Genomic DNA, 20,614 nt, shown 5'->3' with positions numbered 1-20,614 from the left:
TTGCAAAACCATCAAGCGCTATAATGAAATTGGCTCTCATGAGGACCGCCACAGGAAAGGAAGACCCAGAGATACCTTTGCTGCAGAGGATAAGTTCGTTAGAGTTACCAGCCTCAGAAATTGCAGCCCAAATATATGCTTCATAGAGTTTAAGTAACAGCCACATCTCAACATCAACTGTTCAGAGGAGACTGCGTGAATTAGGCCTTCATGGTCGAATTGCTGCAAAGAAACAACTACTAAAGGACCAATAATAAGAAGAGACTTGCTTGGGCCAAGGAATATGAGCAATGGACATTAGACTGGTGGAAATCTGTCCTTTTGTCTGATGAGTCCAAATTTGAGATTTCTGTTTCCAACTGCCGTGTCTTTGTGAGACGCAGAGTAGGTGAACGGATGGTCTCTGCATGTGTGGTTCCCACCATGAAGCATGGAGGAGGAGGTGTGATGGTGTGGGAGTGCTTTGCTGGTGACACTGTCACTGATTTATTTAGAATTCAAGGCAGACTTAACCAGCATGGCTACCACAGCATTCTGCGGCGATACGCCTTCCCATCTGGTTAGTGGGACTAACCATTTGTTTTTCAACAAGACAATGACTCAACACACCTCCAGGCTGTGTAAGAGCTATTTGTCCAAGAAGGAGAGTGATAGAGTGCTGCATCAGATGACCTGGCATCCACAATCACCCGACCTCAACCCAATTGAGATGGTTTGGGATGAGTTGGACCGCAGAGTGAAGGAAAAGCAGCCAACAAGTGCTCAGCATATGTGGAAACTCCATCAAGATGGTTGGAAAAGCATTCCAGGTGAAGCTGGTTGAGAGAATGCCAAGAGTGTGCAAAGCTGTCATCAAGGCAAAGGGTGGCTACTTTGAGGAATCTGAAATCAAAAATATATTTTGATTTGTTTAAAACTTTTTTGGTTACTACATGATTCCATGTCTTCACTATTATTCTACCTTGTAGAACATAGTAAAAATAAAGAAAACCCCTTGAATTACTAGGTGTGTCCAAACTTTTGACTGGTACTGTACATTTAACGTTTCAAGTCTCTAGGTCAAACGGGGTAGCGGATATGAGAGTTTAAGTGAGACTGCTTATAACAGAGCCGCCGATAGGCCAAGCGGTTTCAATCTTTTTGAGCAAGTTACTCATATGCTTTAGTTTCTTTGTGCCAAATTAGAAAAAAAAGTTTGCAATCTATTTTTTTGTTATTTGACCATGTAAAGATATTTTTCTTTCTAACAATAACAATAGGTTTCCCCGTGAACCTCTAAATATTAGGAAGCACTGTGTTTACAGATGAGATGTCATGAGGAACCCTAGCAGTCAGCACTATAGTGGAAGCCTCCCACTGGTGACAGTGACTGTGTAATAAAGCCACAACAGCTGTTAGAGACCAAGATCCCATCACCAAATCCAATAAAAAGAGTAGAATTTCATTACAGATGTTCAGCTTTGGAAATGATGGCTCAATCAATAATCATCCCACATGTGAAAGACGGGGAGTGGGGATGACGCGGTCAAACTCACATTGGCATAGCAGAATCTATATGATTGTTTTAGAGGTTCTCCTCTTTCCAATAGAAATGTCCAGACTTTCTTCAACGGAGCAGGGAATTACATCTCAAGTGGCGTGGTTCAATAGCTCTGTCCACTCCCTTGACAACACAGTTGCTTGCTTAAGAAAAGGCTCAGAGGGTTTTTGATTTTCTATTACCTTTTTTTCTTACCCAACCATGCTCATTTTACATCCAACCCTTTGCAAAAAAAAGCCAGACAGTTCTTGACTTATGAGGCAGGCAGTTAAAAATGAAATTAAAGAAAGATCAAGGGTAAAATTTTGAAAATGAAATGAAAACTTTTAATGAATGTGCATGCAGCCGAGGATCTGAATGTGTGCAATATACAGTACAGTATCAACAGTGCCTTTGGGAAAACGTGCTTCATTTCCTCCTTTCCAATAACTTGCCTTGCATTTCCACTACAGCTAGGCTCTCCTATTCTAGCAAGGAGACTGTGGACTCCTCATTTGTATCCAAATTGTGAGCGCAGCAATAGAATGTGCCTATTATGAAAGCTGTTATTCTACACTGTAGCACAGACTGAGATTCCAGCGAGTGAACAAATGTGTAAACATAAACATAAACGCTCCAGTTACTCTAGCTTATCAAGTGTATCATGAACTGAAAACCCCAGCTCTATGCTAGGCTACACTTTAATTTGCTAACTGAACCCTGAAGTATGATGTTCAGTGTTTCACAAAATGACCCCCTCATGGTGTATAACATATTACACCAACCAAGCCAAAGAGAAAAGAGCCACACAGGCAGGTGTGACTGAAAAAGTGGAATGATGGGAAGGAAGTGGGCGTTGTCTCTGATTGGAGGATCCCAGTCTTGTAAACCTTACTCCTCTCTCCAACATGTGCAGAGTGTTGATAAGAAACATCATTCCACTGGCTCATTAATCAAGCGCGCGCACAGTAACCCGCCGCTTTCACATTCCCGTGCCCTTAGACCCCACCACAAAACTAACCCCCACCCCCCATTTTTATATTGAAAGGAAACAAACTGGACTCCAGAACACAGGCACACAAACACATACACATACACACACACACACACTCTTCTCACTCTTTCAATCACTTATACACTCATGACATCCCATCTTTGAGTACTCTCTGCCCCTCACCTTATATAAGCTGCGACATGTCATTTATTTATTGTCAGGATTTATTTGTGTGCCATCTTTGTTTTCAGTGCTGTCTTGACTTCCATTGAGAATCATGTTTGCAGTAATATTTTTCAAAATTGCTCACTTTTGTATGAATCAATCAGCATGAATTAACTTAACTGTGTGAGAAATGCTGAAACCCCATTTTCCTCATATACCCGGACCCATTCTGTGTGAGGGGGAATATTTATCAGTTTATTTATTTACATTACTACATGTCAAAACTCTTAATTTACCTCATGCATTTGATTGGCTTATAGGAGGCCAGAGCCAGTAATGTAAGCATTCATCAGCAGTACGTCATGATGTCATCTGCAAGACTCAGCTACAACCTGACCAATCAAAAATAATATAAAATCTGGGGGAAAACTCAACACAACAGAATGTGCAGCAGCTATAAACTGTGAGTATTTCTTTGCTCTAGACATCTCTGTTGGAACAGTCCAATGGAAATAGAAGGGTTCAATCCCAGGCATTTATGTAGTCAAATGTTGATCTGATGGCTTGTTGATCTGATGGCTTGTTGTTTTGACATGAACCCATTTGAATGATTCATTTAGTAAAGCGTTACTACGAGTTGCGATGTCCCATGAGCAGGATAATGTGGTACGAGCAATAGGTAAGGCCACGTGTATTTGCACTGTACAAAGAACGACTATAATACACACAGGTAATTACTTTCCAAGCAAATGTAGCTAATTCAATTTCATCCCTATATACATTCTTCTTTGACTTTGTCGTCATAGACATTGCCAACTTTGCCTTCTAAATTTGTTCTTCATACTTAACAATACAGTGCCATCATATCGCCTTGACCATTTAAGGTAGGTCATATTGGTAAATTGAAAGAAAACAGTTTGTTTATCTTGGCTCATTGAAAGAAAACAGTTTGTTATATACACTGACAAAGTATGCACATGTGTGGGTGGATATTTATTCTCACCCACTATCAATGACAACAACATCTCAAATGAGAACCAGTTAACATTATATTTGAGTATTTTTTTTTGTCTGCTGAAAAAATATAGCACTGAAATAAAATAGCTGTACTGAACATACTGTTCACTGTTACTATACCAACACGGATACACTGAGTTAAGATTTACACTTTTGAGAAGACACAAAAGTGATAATTCTTCTGTCTGCAAGTAATGGAAACACAAAGCTTGAGGTCTGTCCATTAAAGAAAAGCAAGTCGAGCACTGTTTCTAGACGAAAACGTGTGACGGACAGCAGTTCTCTCTCCTCTCTCTTTCTCCATTTCTCTCTCACACTCTTTCTCTCTCTCTCTTTCTCTCTCTGTCTTTCTCTTCTCTTTGTCATGGCAGGAGTGCAGAAGTCTTTGACATGATACTTTGGGTTCTTTGTCAGTGTTACTGATGGAAAGACAGTCACAGCCAATCCCCACTGAGGCTTCACCACATGGGGGTTCCATGTAAAGCCATTTTCTTGATCATAGTGGTCCTCAAAAGCCAAAATGTTACATCAAATAAATAATATTTAGATTATCTCCGATTGTGTGCTCTCCGCCTCTCCTTTTTGAAATTGCATGATGCCTGGGCTTGAAAAATAAAACATCCTCAAACAAGCCCCTTGACAACACCTCTGCGTTTGGGATCAGCTTGATGGTCGGCGACAGCCCACAGGGAGTTTTATAGGGCATGGTTGGCCATGGCGGAGATCAGGCTGAGCAGCAGCACCCAGACACTGGCACAGACACAGGGTGCCCCATCATCAGGTGGGCTCTTGGGTCTAGTCAGGCCATTGTAACCACTGCTGGGCTCCAGTATAGGCTGAGAGGAGGACAACAATGGAAAAGGTTAGGAATGACTCAGTGAGTCTGAGTGTTGCGTTTTACAGAGAAATGGTAAAACACGGATCCATAGCCACTCCACTGGAATAAAACATGAATACATTTGAGGCACATATGAAGTATGTTGAAAGCGACTGCTAGTGCAGTCTTTTAGGTGTACTCTCTGCTTTGAAATGTTTTGGCACAGTGCAGAGCTAGCTAAGACATTTCGTCCAATACCCTTTCGGTAGTGTCATCTTAAACATTTTAAGCATTACTTCCAAGGAAAGCACGAATTATAGAACATGCAGAGCACATATAGGGTTATCATAAAACTACAATTAAACGCTGAGTCTCAAATAGCTCCCCGGGGGGGAATATAAAGTGCAGGAAATATTTTCTTTTTCTTGGACAAATATTTAACCCCTTATTTTTGTTGGCACAAAACTACCTCAATACTTCCATTCGTTTGTATGGGTTACCGTCAGATGAGTCCCGTGACACTTGTGGGGGTCAAAGAGCAGAACAGAGCAAAAGCAGTGTGCATCAAGGAAATAGACCCCTGGCTCAAATAGAATCCTGTCTTTAATAAGTGCCTGGTGTTTAGTGATTTAAGCAAATAAACACCCAGGCTATTAAAGTTTTACAGCACTAATCGGCTTCCTAGACATTTGGATACATTTTATTTCTGTACAATATCAGTCAAAACATTGTGCTTGTACACATATAGATATAGAACATATAGAACATTTTACCATAGACAAAAGCAGTCAATTTAAAAGGCAACTATGTTGTACAGTACATTAGGAGAAAGGGTAGAAGGGACATACAGATGAAGGATCCCACAGCAGGAAAATAATCTTGCAGCAACAGGAAATGGGAATTATTGTGTGGATTATATAAAACATTTGTAGCTTTCGATACATGGAAATTATGAACTTTAGAAGCCTTTTTACACATATAATACAAATGTACATTTCCTGCTACAACATGATGATCAAATTAAGATACTACTTCTACATCTCTATTGTTCTAGATATTGTACACCCCAGAGTTGCTCTGTTATGCCTACTCTAGTATGGCCTTATTATGTGTTTTTCCATAACATTGTAAGCATTTTGAACATTTTCAATTTGCTCTGATTCCTGTAACACCTAGCAAACAATTTGCCTCCAAGTAACTGCAGCTTTCTCAATTTGTGGAGGCACCATTTCCCCCGCAAAGCAATACAGCATATCAACAGAAACATGAAGCATTCCCTCCTCCACTCCTTTCCTCATCTCCACAGATGTAGCCTTTTGAGAGATTGCACTTCGGTCCATTTCCCTGTACAGAGAGAAAACAGAGTCAGATATGATCTTCTAATAGCAGTGTCTCCAGCACAACACATGGCCAATTTTTTTTGTAGAAAAATACATATTGAAAAAAATAGTAAATGGTAGTTATATAAGCACTGGGAGATGTTTTTTGTATGGGTTTTAGCTGAAAGGAAAGGCTGCATTGATTATGGAAGAGCTTGGTTTCCAATGTGTGATTGTACAGAGAAATGGTTAAATGACAGTTGCCAAAAAAAGCAATCGGTTGCTTGACAATGCAGCAAACACATCCGCAACTAAAAGCCAATTAATTAGCAGGTGCAGTGATGTGTGACAGCAGCCTGTTGACATTGGTCCAGATCTCTGTCTGCAGCCAATATGTATACTGGTACACACACGCACACACACACACACATATGAACAGGTAGCCTAGCGGTTAAGAGTGTTGGGCCAATAACCGAAAGGTGACAAATCTGTCGATGTGCCCTTGAGCATGGCACTTCACCCTAATTGCTCATGTAAGTCGCTTTGGATAAGAGCGTCTGCTAAATGACAGAAAAAATGAAAAAAAAACACAGAGACATGCACACACACATTCAGAAACGACCCACACACAAAATATTGTTTGGGATTACAGGATATCATTAATTTAGTTTTGTGAAGGTAGCTTAACATGTAGATAGATGGTGAGTACTTTTTAGAAGTGATCAGAGCTTCGTTGAACAGTAATGTTCAGATGCTTTTCCCAGGGCTGGTTATTGAGTAACCCAGGGTTGGTCCACAATCAATTACATTTAATTGAGCTGAGAATCAACACAGTGTACTGTAAAGTCAGTGGCCCTCAAGCAAACATTGACTTCTGAAGGGTGGGTTCATTCTCTCTTATACAATGGTGCCATGAAATAACGCATGACTCTCCAAAAAGACTATGAAATGAAGGAATTATTTCCCTGATTAAAAGCTTGTTAAGATGGGCCATTTCAGGATTTTGGCAATGAGGCCCTTTATCTACTTACCCAGAGTCAGATGAACTTGTGGATACCATTTTTATGTCTATGTGTCCAGTACGAAGGAAGTTACAGGTAGTTCCGCGAGCCAATGCTAACTAGTGTTAGTTAGCAACTTCCTTCAAACTGCACGCAGAGACATACACGTGGTAAGCAGCTGAACTCTACTGTTTGACGAAGCTCTGATCAATTCTGAAAAGTACTCACCGTCTATCTAATGTACATGTCAAGCTACCTTCAAAAACACAATGAAGAATATTGTCTTATCCCAAACAATATCCAGGAACATAAATACTGAAAAACAATATGTTGAACTCCCATACTGGGACTGCTATAAAGGACATCATAGTGAGTTTGTAATTTTCTTAGTCACTTGTAGATACCGGTAGGCAATTTTTATTTCAATGTATGTGGTACATTTCCACAACTCTTAGTACAAAACTCAAAACAAATCATAAAAAACGACATAATGAAAATGTACGTCTGTAAAGTAGAAACATAAAAAGTATGACATACGTACACTTGAAAGTATTGCTATGATAATGACTATTATTTTTTGTTGTATTGTATGTAAAACATCACACTGCTTTACTAAAACTGCATTGGCCAATACAGTACTGTAATACCGTAATATATGCCATTTACGTAACAGACACTTTTATCCAAAGTGACAACAGCCCACACATTTTGGTAAGTGACCCCAGTGGTAATTAAGTTAAGACGGCACCAACAGACATGGCAGCTCTGCTTCTAACTCCTAAGCAACTTTGCAGTATTTGTGTGTGTTATTTCTTACATTATTAGCCTAGAACATTTTTTGTGTTATTACATACAGCCGGAAAGAACTTTTGGATATCAGAGCGGCTGTAACTCACCAGTATTACGACCAGGAATACGACATTCCAGAATTGGATCCTTTGTTCGTACCCCCAGGGCAATTGAACTTATCTCAGAGGCTGCTCCAAGATGCCGCCGGCGGAGAAGAGGGATTCGGAGTGGACATCTAGTCCGACTCAGGAGGCGTGCACACCATCCACCGCTTCAGAGTATATTACTCGCAGTCTCTGGACAATAAAGTAGATGAGCTCAGAGCGAGGATCTCCTTCCAGAGAGACATCCGGGACTGTAACATACTCTGTTTCACGGAATCATGGCTCTCTCGGGATATACTGTCCCCGTCCATACAGCCAGCTGGGTTCTCAGTTCATTGCGCAGACAGGAATAAAGAACTCTCCGGGAAGAAGAAAGGTGGTGGTGTATGTTTCATGGTTAAACACTCATGGTGTGATTGTGATAACATACAGAAACTCAAGTCCTTTTGTTCACCCGACCTAGAATACCTCACAATTAAATGCCGAACATATTACCTCCCAAGAGAATTCTCTTCGGTTATAGTCAAAGCCGTGTATATTCCCCCTCAAGCCCATACCACGACGGCCCTCAAGGAACTATACTGGACTTTATGCAAACTGGAAACCACATATCTTGAGGCTGCATTTATTGTAGCAGAGGATTTTAGTTCTATCAACACTTTGACTGTAGTACTCGCTTAGGAAAAACACTAGACTGCTGATCACCTTTTTGAGATGCCTACAAGGCCCTCCCCCGCCCTCCCTTCAGAAAATCAGATCACGACTCCATTGTTTTCCTCCCTTCCTATAGGCAGAAACTCAAACAGGAAGTACCCTTGCTAAGGTCTATTCAATGCTGGTCTGACCAACCGGAATAAATGCTCCAAGATTGTTTTGATCACACTGACTGGGATATGTTCCGGGTAGCCTCTGAGAATAACATTTACGTATACACGGACACAGTGACTGAGTTCATCAGGAAGTGTATAGGGGATGTTGTTATCACGGTGACTACTAAAACTTACCCAAACCAGAAACCGTGGATAGATGGCAGCATGTGCGCAAAACTGAAAGCACGAATCACCCCATTTAACCATGGCAAGGTGACTGGGAATATGGTCAAATACAAACAGTGTAGTTATTCCCTTTGTAAGGCAATCAAACAGGCAACACATCATTACAGAGACAATGACAATTCAATATCTCAGATATGAGACCTATGTGGCAGAGTCTACAGACAATCACGGATTACAAAGGGAATACCAGCCACGTCGCGGACACTGACGTCTTGCTCCCGGACAAGCTAAACCTTCTTTGCCCGCTTTGAGGATAACACAGTGCCACCGACGCAGCCCGCTCCCAAGGACTGTGAGCGCTCATTCTCCGTGGCCGACGTGACTAAGACATTTAAGCGTGTTAACCCTCGCTAGGCTGCCGGCCCAGACAGCATCCCTAGCAGCGTCTTCGGAGCATGCGCAGACCAGCTGGCTGGAGATTACGGACATATTCAATCTCTCCCTATCCTAGCCTGCTGTCCCCACTTGTTTCAAGATGTCCAATATTGTTCCTGTATCCAAGAAAGCAAAGGGAACTGAACTAAATTACTATCACCCCATAGCACTCACTTATGTCATCATGAAGTGCTTTGAGAGGCTAGTTGAGGATCATTATAACCTCTACCTTACCCACCTCAATTTGCTTACCGCCCCAATAGGTCCACAGACGATACAATCGTCATCGCACAGCACACTGCCCTATCCAATCTGGACAAGAGGAATAGCTACATCATAATGCTATTCATTGATTATAGCTCAGTCTTCAACACCATAGTACCCTCCAAGCTCATCATTAAGATCGGGGCCCTGGATCTGAACCCCACCCTGTGCAAATGGGTCCTGGACGTCCTGTCGGGCCGCCCCCAGTTGGTGAAGGTAGGAAACAACACCTCCACTTCGCTGATCCTCAACACTGGGGCCCCACAAGGGTGCGTGCTCAGCCCTGTCTTGTACTCCCTGTTCATCCATGACTGCATGGCCATGCACGCCTCCAACTCAATCATCAAGAGTAGTAGGCCTGATTACCAAAAATGACAAGACAGCCTATAGGGAGGTGAGGGCCCTGGGGGAGTGGTGCCAGGAAAAAAACGAATTAGCTGATCGAGGATTCAGGAAACAGCAAAGGTAGCACGCCCCTATCCACATCGACGGGACCGCAGTGGAGAAGGTGGGAAGCTTCAAGTTCCTCGGCATACACATCACTGACAATCTGGAATGGCCCACCCACACAGACAGTGTGGTGAAGAAGGCGCAACACCTCAAGAGGCTGCAGAAATGTGGCTTGGCCCCTGTAAACTTTTACAGATGCACAAATGAGAGCATCCTGTCGGGCTGTATCACCGCCTGGCTTTGGAACTGCACCGCCCGCAACCACAGGGCTCTCCAGTGGGTGGTGCGATATGCCCAACGCATCACCAGGGCCACACTGCCTGCCCTCCAGGACACCTACAGCACTAAATGTCACAGGAAGGCCAAAAAGATCATCAAGGACATCAACCACTCGAGCCACGGCCTGTTCACCCCGCTATCATCCAGAAGGCGAGGTCAGTACAGGTGCATCAAAGCGGGACAGAGAGACCAAAAAACAGCTTATATCTCAAGGCCATCAGACATCACTAGCCGGCTACCACCCGGTTACTCATTCCTGCACCTTAGAGGCTGTTGCCCTATATACATAGACATGGAATCATGGAATACATGGTATGTATTGTTGTGAATTGTTAGATACTACTGCACTGTTGGAACTAGAAACACAAGCATTTCGCTACACCCACAATAACATCTGCTAAATGTGTATGTGTATCAATACAATTTCACTTGATTTGATTCGAATTGAACCCACAACATTGGTGTTGCTAGTGCCATGCTCTTATGAACTGAGCCTTGTACAGGATCACCACAGTACATAAGTACAATACAATACCGTAAAATACAATACACAAGTACAATACAGGTGGAAGATGTGAGCATACCTCCCTCCTTCAGGCCATGGATATTTTTTAAATATATTTATTTTTATTTAACCTTTATTTAACCTTTATTTAACTAGGCAAGTCAGTTAAGAACAAATTCTTATTTACAATGACGGCCTACCCGGATGAGGCATGCTATGAGGCATGCAATGATTTCAATCCAGATTTCAATCAGGCTTGGATTCGCCATGCAAAAACGTTTTCACCCAGGTGCATGAACAATGGGGATATTTACTCCGATGCTGATAAGAACCTATGGCCAAATGATCAAGACAGGCTTGATGCAAATTAGTGCCGGCTAAACATTGTTTCTTTTATTTCTTTTGATTACATTTTGAAAGATCTCTTCAATGATTACACCTTTGATCACACATGGGATAGAAATGATAGAAATGTGATGTTCAGTCAATTTTAATGAGTAGTGCATTGTGCAATGTGAAAACAGTGTAATGTACTGTAATTTACAGTACTGTAGCATACAACATTCAAAAGGCACTTTTTTCCGAGCCGAGAACGATACTGTTTCAGTTGACATGTCTCATAGAAAATGTGATCTTGCTGCATGGGGCAGAAATGGCATACTACACCGTGCTACGTTTTTACAGGAGCCAACTGCTTTCCAATTACTTATTTATGATGATTTGTGCTACGTATGTACTGTATAAGGATAATACAACTGTAAACATGACATATTTCTCAGCATACTCACAACCTGCCATTGTATACAACTTATTCAAAGTTATATTGACCAGGTACTATTCTTTCTAAACAGCACTTCAAAAATAACAGTTTTGAAATGTGTATCTTACAATTTTTTCTATTGGATTAAATGTCAGTTAAAATGTTAATTAACATGACTAAATGGTGAGCCTATCATTACCTGATGTTCTGGTGACTAAACAAAATGTTCTCATGGTATTTCAGAGAAAATTTAGATTTTGAATCACTCAGGCGTGAAAGATGTGTGGAACCCCAAATGAATGCACAATCAAAGGTTCTGAACATAAGATAGGGGGCATTAGAAGTTTTATCAGTTTAGAGTTTTGTACCTAGAGTTTTGAAAAATCTGCCGAAGTGATTGAAAAAAATAGTAAAACACTTTTTAATCTCTATTTCCAAACAGCAGAAATGGTTGTAAAATTAGGGGCTCTGTTCTACACACGCAGCACAGAAAGGCAGTGAGCAATGACTTGGGCAATGACAGAGTTGGTATTTTTGGGTCACATTAAATTCATGGAGGCTGGTGGGAGGAGCTATAGGAGGATGGGTTCGTTGTAATAGCTGGAATGGAATGAATGGAACAGTATCAAACATCAAACATATGGAAACCACATGTTTGGCTCTGTTCCATTAATTCCATTCCATTACAATGAGCCCATCTTCCTATAGCTCTTCCCACCAGCCTCCACTGGTTAAAGTGTTTGCACATACTGTATCTATGCAAAGGCTGCGCCCATGTAGCTTCTACAAGCATTGTCCCGCACATTTGACCCAATAGTTGTGGCACAATAGATTCTTATGTGTATCTGAACGCACCGAAACACTAACAAAACTGTTGTGGCAAAAATAGAGAAGTAGATAGGCCTGACGTTAGTAGACTCATTATAATAATATAACAATTTATATAACATAATAACATGTACAATTCAATATACGAAAGCTCTCCATTATTAAATGTTGGCAGCATTCTGAAAGCCTTTCCACTAAATTAATTGAAATCCTGATTGGTAAGGAAAATTGCATTTTTTCATATCTTTATCCATTCAACAGTCCTCCACAGTTTCACTTTCTGGAACTTTCCACAGGGTTGAAAATACAGAAGTTGCAAACAGCAATAAGACAAAATAAAATTTCACCTAGATATCTCTTCTCTTTCAGTCTCTTCAGAACACAACTTGAGCACAGTTACTGACTGAATAAGGTATATTAGCCTGGACATTAGGACATAGCTGACATTTATTAAAGCTGCAACATGTAACGTTTTGGGTGACCTGACCAAATTCACATGGAAATGTTAGTTATAGAGCTGTCATTCTTATTGAAAGCAAGTCTAAGAAGCGGTATATCTGTTCTATGTTCTTAAGTTTAGTTTTTTTACTTTCGGATTTGTACACCAGCTCCAAACAGCTGAAAACACAATAATTTTGGGTTATGGAAAATATATTTCACAGGGGTTTAGAGGTACAATGATTCTCTACACTCACCTCGCTTGTTTTGTCACAAACTGAAATTAGGGGAACTATTTTAGCATTTTAGCAACCAGGAAATGGTGGAGGGATTTCTGCATAGTACACCTTTTAAAGGAATAATACATATTTACATGTAAACTAAATCACATAGCTCAATTGTCCTGTTAATGGTGATAATGAATACAGGGAAATTGACTTGAGAGGGAATTAAGTTTGAGCAGCACAGCCAATCCTGGCCTAATGCTCCACAGGGCTCATTTATCAAACAACACTTCAGATTACTTATCGAGTGTCAGGGGGAGCCTGTCCAGCCATCAAACACACAGCGGACTATGCCACTTCATTTAGCATAACATTTCCACTAACTGGACAACATCATGCATGTGGTCCTGAGCAGTCATGAGATTTACGAGGCTAGAAAGCTTGTCTTTTGCCAAGAGGAGTCATATAAGCATTCTACCAATTAATCTACGATGGAAGTTTGACACATTTTAATTGCCAAGCATATATGCTGTAGAATGAGGGGCCGCCCAAAAAGTCCCCACCGGCTCCCTCTCTAATTATAAACTTCCTGCTTGAGTAATCACATGTCTTATTGTTTCCTAATTACCATTTTTACTATAAATTAAGCATTGCACTGCATTGAGAGTGGCACAGAGCGGTGCATCAATACTGACATACACACAGAACCTTTCGAGAAAGCAATTCAACAGCTCCCCTCCTCTACCTCCCACTGTTATTGTTATCAGTGTGGCTTATTCATTCATTCTCACCCTCACACAATTTTTAAGGTATTAATTTGCTGTCTTTATCACAATGAGGGTCATGTAAAGCACACTATTGGAGCAGTGTGAGAGATGACTATTTAATGGATGTGAAAGCCTGAAATTGCTCAGCATTCAACATCATTATAGGAGTCTTTTCAAACATAATAATGATGCCAGAACAGTATTGTTTTCAGCCATGCATGAAACATGGAATTATAAATATCCCTATTAGAGTCATGAAATGAAAACAATGACTTCTCTTGTTTAAAGCTACAACCCTTAATTGAAACAATAACAAAGTGTTCGCAGAGACCTCTGTTTTAGTAAAAAGCTGAAGGATGGGCCTAGAGAAATGTAACCACTCTCAAATTCTTAAACAGAGCTACTGATTCAAGGACTGACCATCCATGATACTGAAATTGTAGTTTTAACCATGTTTTGAGGCTATATAATGTTTGTTTACAACGATTTGAGTAAAACAAGACAGTTGAACTAAGGCATTTACAAGTTAAGTTCTTTAAGAATCGATGGGTACAGCGTATTCGGAAAGTATTCAGACCCCTTACCTTTTTCCAAATGTTGTTACATTACAGCCTTATTCTAAAATTGATGAAATAAAATGTTTCCCTCATCGATCTACACGCAATAGCCCAAGTTTGAATTTTTTAATTTTTAGCAAATGTATTAAAAATAAAAAACATCAATACTTTATTTACATATGTCACACCCGGATCTGTTTCACCTGTCTTGTGTCACACCCTTCCTTGACCTGTCGTTTGCCTGCCCCCTGTTTTGTAAATAAACTTCTGTGATTCGAACTGTTTGCATCTTGGTCTTATCCTGAGTTGTGATAATAACAGAATTGTTCAGACCCTTTGTTATGAGACTCGAAATTGAGCTCAGATGCATCCTGTTTCCATTGATCATCCTTGAGATTTTTCTACAACTTGATTGGAGTCCACCTGTGGTAAATTCAATTGATTGGACATGATTTGGAAAGGCACACACCTGTCTATATAAGGTCCCACAGTTGACAGTGCATGTCAGAGCAAAAACCAAGTCATTAGGTCGAAGGAATTGTCCGTAGAGCTCCGAGACAGGATTGTGTCAAGGCACAGATCTGGAGAAAGGCACCAAAACATTTCTGCAGCGTTGAAGGTCACCACGAACACATTTGTCTCCATCATTCTTAAATGGCAGAAATTTGGAACCACCAAGACTTTTCCTAGACCTGGCCGCCTGGCCAAACTGAGCAATCGAGGGAGAAGGGCGTTGGTCAGGGAGGTGACGAAGAACCCGATGGTCACTCTGATAGAGCTCCAGAGTGACTCTGTGGAGATGGGAGAACCTTCCAGAAGGACAACCATCTCTGCAGCACCCAACCAATCAGACCTTTATGGTATTGTGGCCAGACGGAAGCCACTCCTCAGTAAAAGGCACATGATAGCCGGCTTGGAGTTTGCCTATAGGCACCTAAAGGACTCTCAGACCATGAGAAACAAGATTCTCTGGTCTGATGAAACCAAGATTGAACTCCTTGGCCTGAATGTCAAGTGTCACGTCTGGAGGAAACCTGGCACCATCCCTACGGCGAAGCACGGTGGTGGCAGCATCATGCTGTGGGGATTCAGCGGCAGGGACTGGGAGACTAGTCAGTATCGATGGAAAGACGAACGGAGCAAAGTACAGGGAGATCCTTGATTAAAACCTGAGCCCTGACTTGAACCCGATCGAATATCTCTGGAGAGACCTGGAAATAGCTGTGCAGCTATGCTCTCCATCCAACCTGACAGAGCTTGAAAGGATCTGCAGAGAAGAATGGGAGAAACTCCCCAAATGCAGGTGTGCCAAGCTTGTAGTGCCATACTCAAGAAGAGTCAAGGCTGTAATCGCTGCCAAAGGTGCTTTAACAAAGAAACGAACAAATGGTCTGAATACTTATGGAAATGTGTTATTTCCGTTTCTTTTCATAAATTTGCAAAAATAAATGTTTTGCTTTGTCATTATGGGGTATTGTGTGTAGATTGATGAGGAAAAAACACAATTCAATACATTTTAGAATAAGGCTGTAATGTAACAAAATGTGGAAAAAGTGAAGGGTCTGAATACTTTCTGAAGTATTATGTTTCAAATTTAGTCAGAAAGTTGTTTACATTGCAAGTTAAAGCGTACTGTTAGCTAGCTAGCTCACACCGACAGTGTCACAAGCAAAGCATCCCAACACACACCTCCTCCATCACACCTCCTCCTCCATGCTTCATGGTGGGAACCACACATGCGGAGATCATCCGTTCACCTACTCTGTGTCTAACAAAGAAATTCCATTATTTGTTATTTTTATCTCTTATTTTTGGGGGTATTTTCTTAACTGCATTGTTGGTTAAGGGCTTGTTAGTAAATATTTCAATGTGAGGTCTACACCTGTTGTGTTCGGCGCATGTGACAAATACAATTTGATTTGATTTGACAAAGACACGCTGGTTGGAACCAAACATCTCAAAATGTCCACCAGTCTAATGTCCATTGCTCATGTTTCTTGGCCCAAGCAAGTCTCTTCTTCTTATTGGTGTCCTTTAGTAGTGGTTTCTTTGCAGAAATTCGACCATGAAGGCCTGATTTATGCAGTCTCCTCTGAACAGCTGATGTTGAGATGGGTCTGTTACTTGCACTCTGTGAAGCATTTATTTGGGTTGCAATCTGAGGTGCAGTTAGCTCTAATTTCTGCAATTTCTGAGGCTGGTAATTCTAATGCACATCCTCTGCAACAGAGGTAACTCTGGGTCTTCCTTTCCTGTGGCGGTCCTCATGAGAGCCAGTTTCATTCTTAGTGCCTCATGGTTTTTGCGACTGCACTTGAAGAAATGTTTAAAATTCTTGACATTTTCCTGATTGACTGACCTTCATGTCTTAAAGTAATGATGGACTGTCATTTCTCCTTGCTTATTTGAGCTGTTCTTGCCATAATATGGACTTGGTATTTTACCAAATAGGTCTACCTCCTGTATACCACCACTACCTTGTCACAACACAACACAGCATCTTCATACTTTTTGTGTTGAAAAGATGCATATTTGGATTTATATACTCAACATAAATATTTGTTTTGGTGTGAATACAAAACAGATAAACAAACATGTTTTCCCACTGTACAGCAACAGTTTTTTTCTACCTATCCCAGAAAATAAACCTGGGGTTATTAGCATTGCAGACAGGGTTGGGGAGTAACGGATTACATGTCATTCGTCACATGTAAGGGATTGCAAAAAAACGGTAACTGTAATCCGTTACTTTACCAGCAAAAATATTGTAATCAGATTACAGATACTTTTGAAAACTAGATGATTACCTAAAGGATAACTTTTAAAATCAGAAAGGATGTTTGCGAAAAAAAATCTTTGAGACTTTTCTCAACGACTATACGGATATCACTTATTATTGATATCTACATAGAGCATTGATGTGAATCACACTGCTGCTCTCTCAATTAGCTATTTGCGCCTTATGGATTGTGGTTGTTGTGGATGGCTGTTCACAAATCTAAATGTGTATTTGAACCCAATAATGGTTGAATTCAAGAAGTTTAAGCTGCCTATCAATCATTGTTTTTGAAACCAGTGGACAGCCAGTGAAAAATGCGCTCTTGCAACAGCTGCATAGTGCGGAAAAACTACGCAGTTTTTAAAATAAAAATCTAATTCATGCTGATAAAAAAAATTATCTTTAGGCCTAATGCTCAAACTTGCACACTTTTGATGGGGCAATCTGTAGTTGCTACATCCATTTTTTTATTTATAAATTATATATATTAATGTAAAGATATAATTTATCGTATTATTATATCTAGTAGAAAGTGATTGGTTAGAAGAAGCCTACATAACCAACCCATGAAGTAAATCCATATATGGCCAGCTATGTAAACATTAACATTGATTTATCCTGCAATAGATGTCGTTCAATTGGTAACATACATTTTTGTCTTCTTCAAAGGCCTCTTAAGGGGAAACTAATCCAAAAGTAACTGAACGTAATCATATTACTTTACTGAGTTTGAGTAATCCAAAAGTTATGTTACTGATTACAATTGTGGACAGGTAACTAGTAACTGTAACGGATTACATTTAGAAAGTAACCTACCCAAACCTTATTACAGAACATTCACATAGAAATGGTGTAGAAATGACATAATTCTGTTTCATGTAGAATAGTGATTCTTGTCAGCTATGCATCATCTGCAACATTAAAAATGTTTCAAAAATGTTAACCAGTTTTAATTAAATATAGCTATCGGTGATTAATGGGTCATGTTCATTTGTCACCTAAAGGACTAACATGTACTGAAACAGGGAGGGACCTTCTGGTCTTGTCCAATAAAAAAACATTCATTTGTTTACAGTTACAAAGTGCTTTGAAACGTTTTCCGTTCTGTGTCCTAATGAACACGACCCTGGTTATTTGAACTTGGCACCTGGTGCTAGCTGGTGATATGCTTGCATACCTTCCCGTGGGCTTCATCTTCAGGCTGGACGTCATTGGGGTTGTATGGCTCTGAGGTGCTGACTGAGGTCTCTAATCCAGGCTTCATGGAAGGGGTTGGTGGGACAGACTCAGCTTTGTGGAAGAGACTTTCTGTTCCATAACCGAATGCTTGAATGGAATTTCCTGTGGGGGCAAATGATAAAGTCATTTGTCTAGACTGTCTTCCCACTGTTGGGGCAGCTGACAGTCAGCCCTAAGTCAACTTTTTGGTCCTGTGCCCAATTGTAGGGTGTGGGTGTTGATCTTCCTTTTGCTTCACTACCATTTGCACTGTTCAGTTTGAGACTGCTAAACTTAGTCAGCTGCCTGCATGTTTTATTGAACTTTACCTACTACACCCTACAATGATATACTGTACATCATATGATTATCACCTTATCATTTTGGACAACAAAAATGTGCTATAATATACCTCTTTATCTTAGAGAGTAGAGAAAATATCAGCCGCATACAGGATGTTCATCCACAGACACCATGGCCAAAGCCTTTGACTCATAACAACACTCACTCAAACCTTTTATGTTGCAAAAAGGGTTTTGGTCAATTTACGACAACAACATGGCCAAATAGCCCTGTAATGTCTGCACTCGAGTTGATGAGCCCTATTTGTTTGCCAGTAAGTATCCAGCAACATCTCACTGTGAGATGGAATCTTTTAAAAGCAAATAAATGAGCCTGTGAAGTGAACACAAAATACTCTGCAGGGGGAGGGTGAAAAATACATCTCCAGTCAGCTTTGCTGATGGGTGGGGGTAAACCAGGACAAAGTACCTGTTCACTCTGCTTGTCCATTTGAACAGAACACATGTTTCTTTCTGTTCAGGCAGAAAGAAGGCAAACCGTGTAATTGCTTGGCAACCACCTCCATTATAAGGTCACCATGCAGAGATGACTTTGAGTAGATTTATGTGACTGATCAGATTCAGAACATTCTCAAACAAAGGTAAATATTTCCCCCTTTCGGAGACAACAGAGAGCAGTGACACATGCAAAGAGAGCTTGCATGCACCGCGAGCACACCCAGCCCCACACACATGCACGCGTACTGTACACACGCATAGCATAGTAAAGGCATAATGGACTTCAGATTTCTTATGTAAAGACATTCCATGGGGTGCTTGGATATCTCAGCCTTGGGTTGGTGACAAATCTAGGACGAATGACAAAACTATGAAGAACATAATTCTTGTGATTTCAAAAAGTATTGTAAATTATCTTAATATGCTGGCCAAGTTAAGACGAGTCTTGTTTTTATTATGACACGAGTTCTGTTTTTGTTAAGACAAGAGTCTTGTTTTTATGCATATCTTTGCTGGGGTGGAAAGATCATCCAGAGAAGTGCTAGGGGAATAAACTAATAAATCACCAAAGTTGGCTAGAGGGCTCCTTCAGCGGATGCTTTTATGCATCCAAATGTTCTACCGAGTGATTAAGCTCATTGCCGACAGCAATTCAATTTTTTTATGACTTCAGATAAGTTTTTCTTAACCCTATTGCTGTTACCTGCAGGGACGAGGCTGAATACGATTAGCCTGTTGTCTAATTTGACATAACATGTTCCATCTCTGTGGATTTATGTCTCCCCACTTAGTGTATAAGAGCAAAGCTCCATCTATTTCAGTTTATCTTATCCAGTTCCCCTTGACTGCAAAGAGGAGATGCTGCATTTCTGTATTATTTCCCAAGAAGCCTCCTCAGCTACAAGCCTCATCCCTCATCTTGCAGACTCAGCTAAAAGTGCACCACGGCAATCTATTGAAATGGTCTGAAAGCATTATCCACACAATGAACATGTTAAAAGCACTGCTATTGTGTACTTCTGATGATATTGCATGGTACAGCACAATGGTGTGGCGGTAGCCTTGATATTTGCCTAATAAATGGTGCCATTAGGATGCTTTTTCTATCCTTTCACATTCCCATGTCAAGTTACTTCCATTCAATGATCTCTTTTCTCATACACTAATATTTAAGGTTAAATTCGCACACTGTATATAGACTTTCTTAAAAAAAAAAAAAAATCTCTATTGTGTTATTGACTGTATGTTTGTTTATTCCATGTGCAACTCTGTGTTGTTGATTGTGTGTTGTTGTTTGTGTCGCACTGCTTTGCTTTATCTTGGCCAGGTCGCAGTTGTAAATGAGAACTTGTTCTCAACTAGTCTACACGGTGCATTCGGAAAGTATTCAGACCCCTTGACTTTTTCCACATTTTGTTACGTTACAGCCTTATTCTAAAATGGATTAAATAGGTTTTATCCCCTCATCAATCTACACAATACCCCATAATGAAAAAGCAAAAACAGTTCCTCTCAAGCTCTGTCAGGTTGGATGGGGAGTGTCGCTGCACAGCTATTTTCACGTCTCTCCAGAGATGTTCGATTGGGTTC

At 40.6% G+C, this 20,614-nt stretch overlaps 1 protein-coding gene across 1 annotated transcript in view; it reads right to left on the bottom strand.

Annotated features, from left to right (window-relative positions):
- Positions 1-2,905: 2,905 nt before the first annotated feature.
- LOC111957385 (GDNF family receptor alpha-2-like) overlaps positions 2,906-20,614 on the bottom strand; it is a 75,522-nt gene continuing 57,813 nt past the window's right edge. Inside the window, exons 7-8 of the mRNA XM_023978182.2 lie at positions 18,184-18,347; positions 2,906-4,531 (exon numbers count right to left, since the gene is read on the bottom strand). Coding sequence (XP_023833950.1) covers positions 4,391-4,531; positions 18,184-18,347 — 305 coding nt within the window. The 3' untranslated portion in view covers positions 2,906-4,390. The remainder of the gene's footprint in view (positions 4,532-18,183; positions 18,348-20,614) is intronic.

This window comes from Salvelinus sp. IW2-2015, linkage group LG33 (genome assembly GCF_002910315.2).
Source record: "Salvelinus sp. IW2-2015 linkage group LG33, ASM291031v2, whole genome shotgun sequence".
NCBI classification, from domain to species: domain Eukaryota; kingdom Metazoa; phylum Chordata; class Actinopteri; order Salmoniformes; family Salmonidae; genus Salvelinus; species Salvelinus sp. IW2-2015.
The sequence above is the reverse complement of the archived record's forward strand: the minus strand, read 5'-3'. Positions and strand labels throughout refer to the sequence as shown.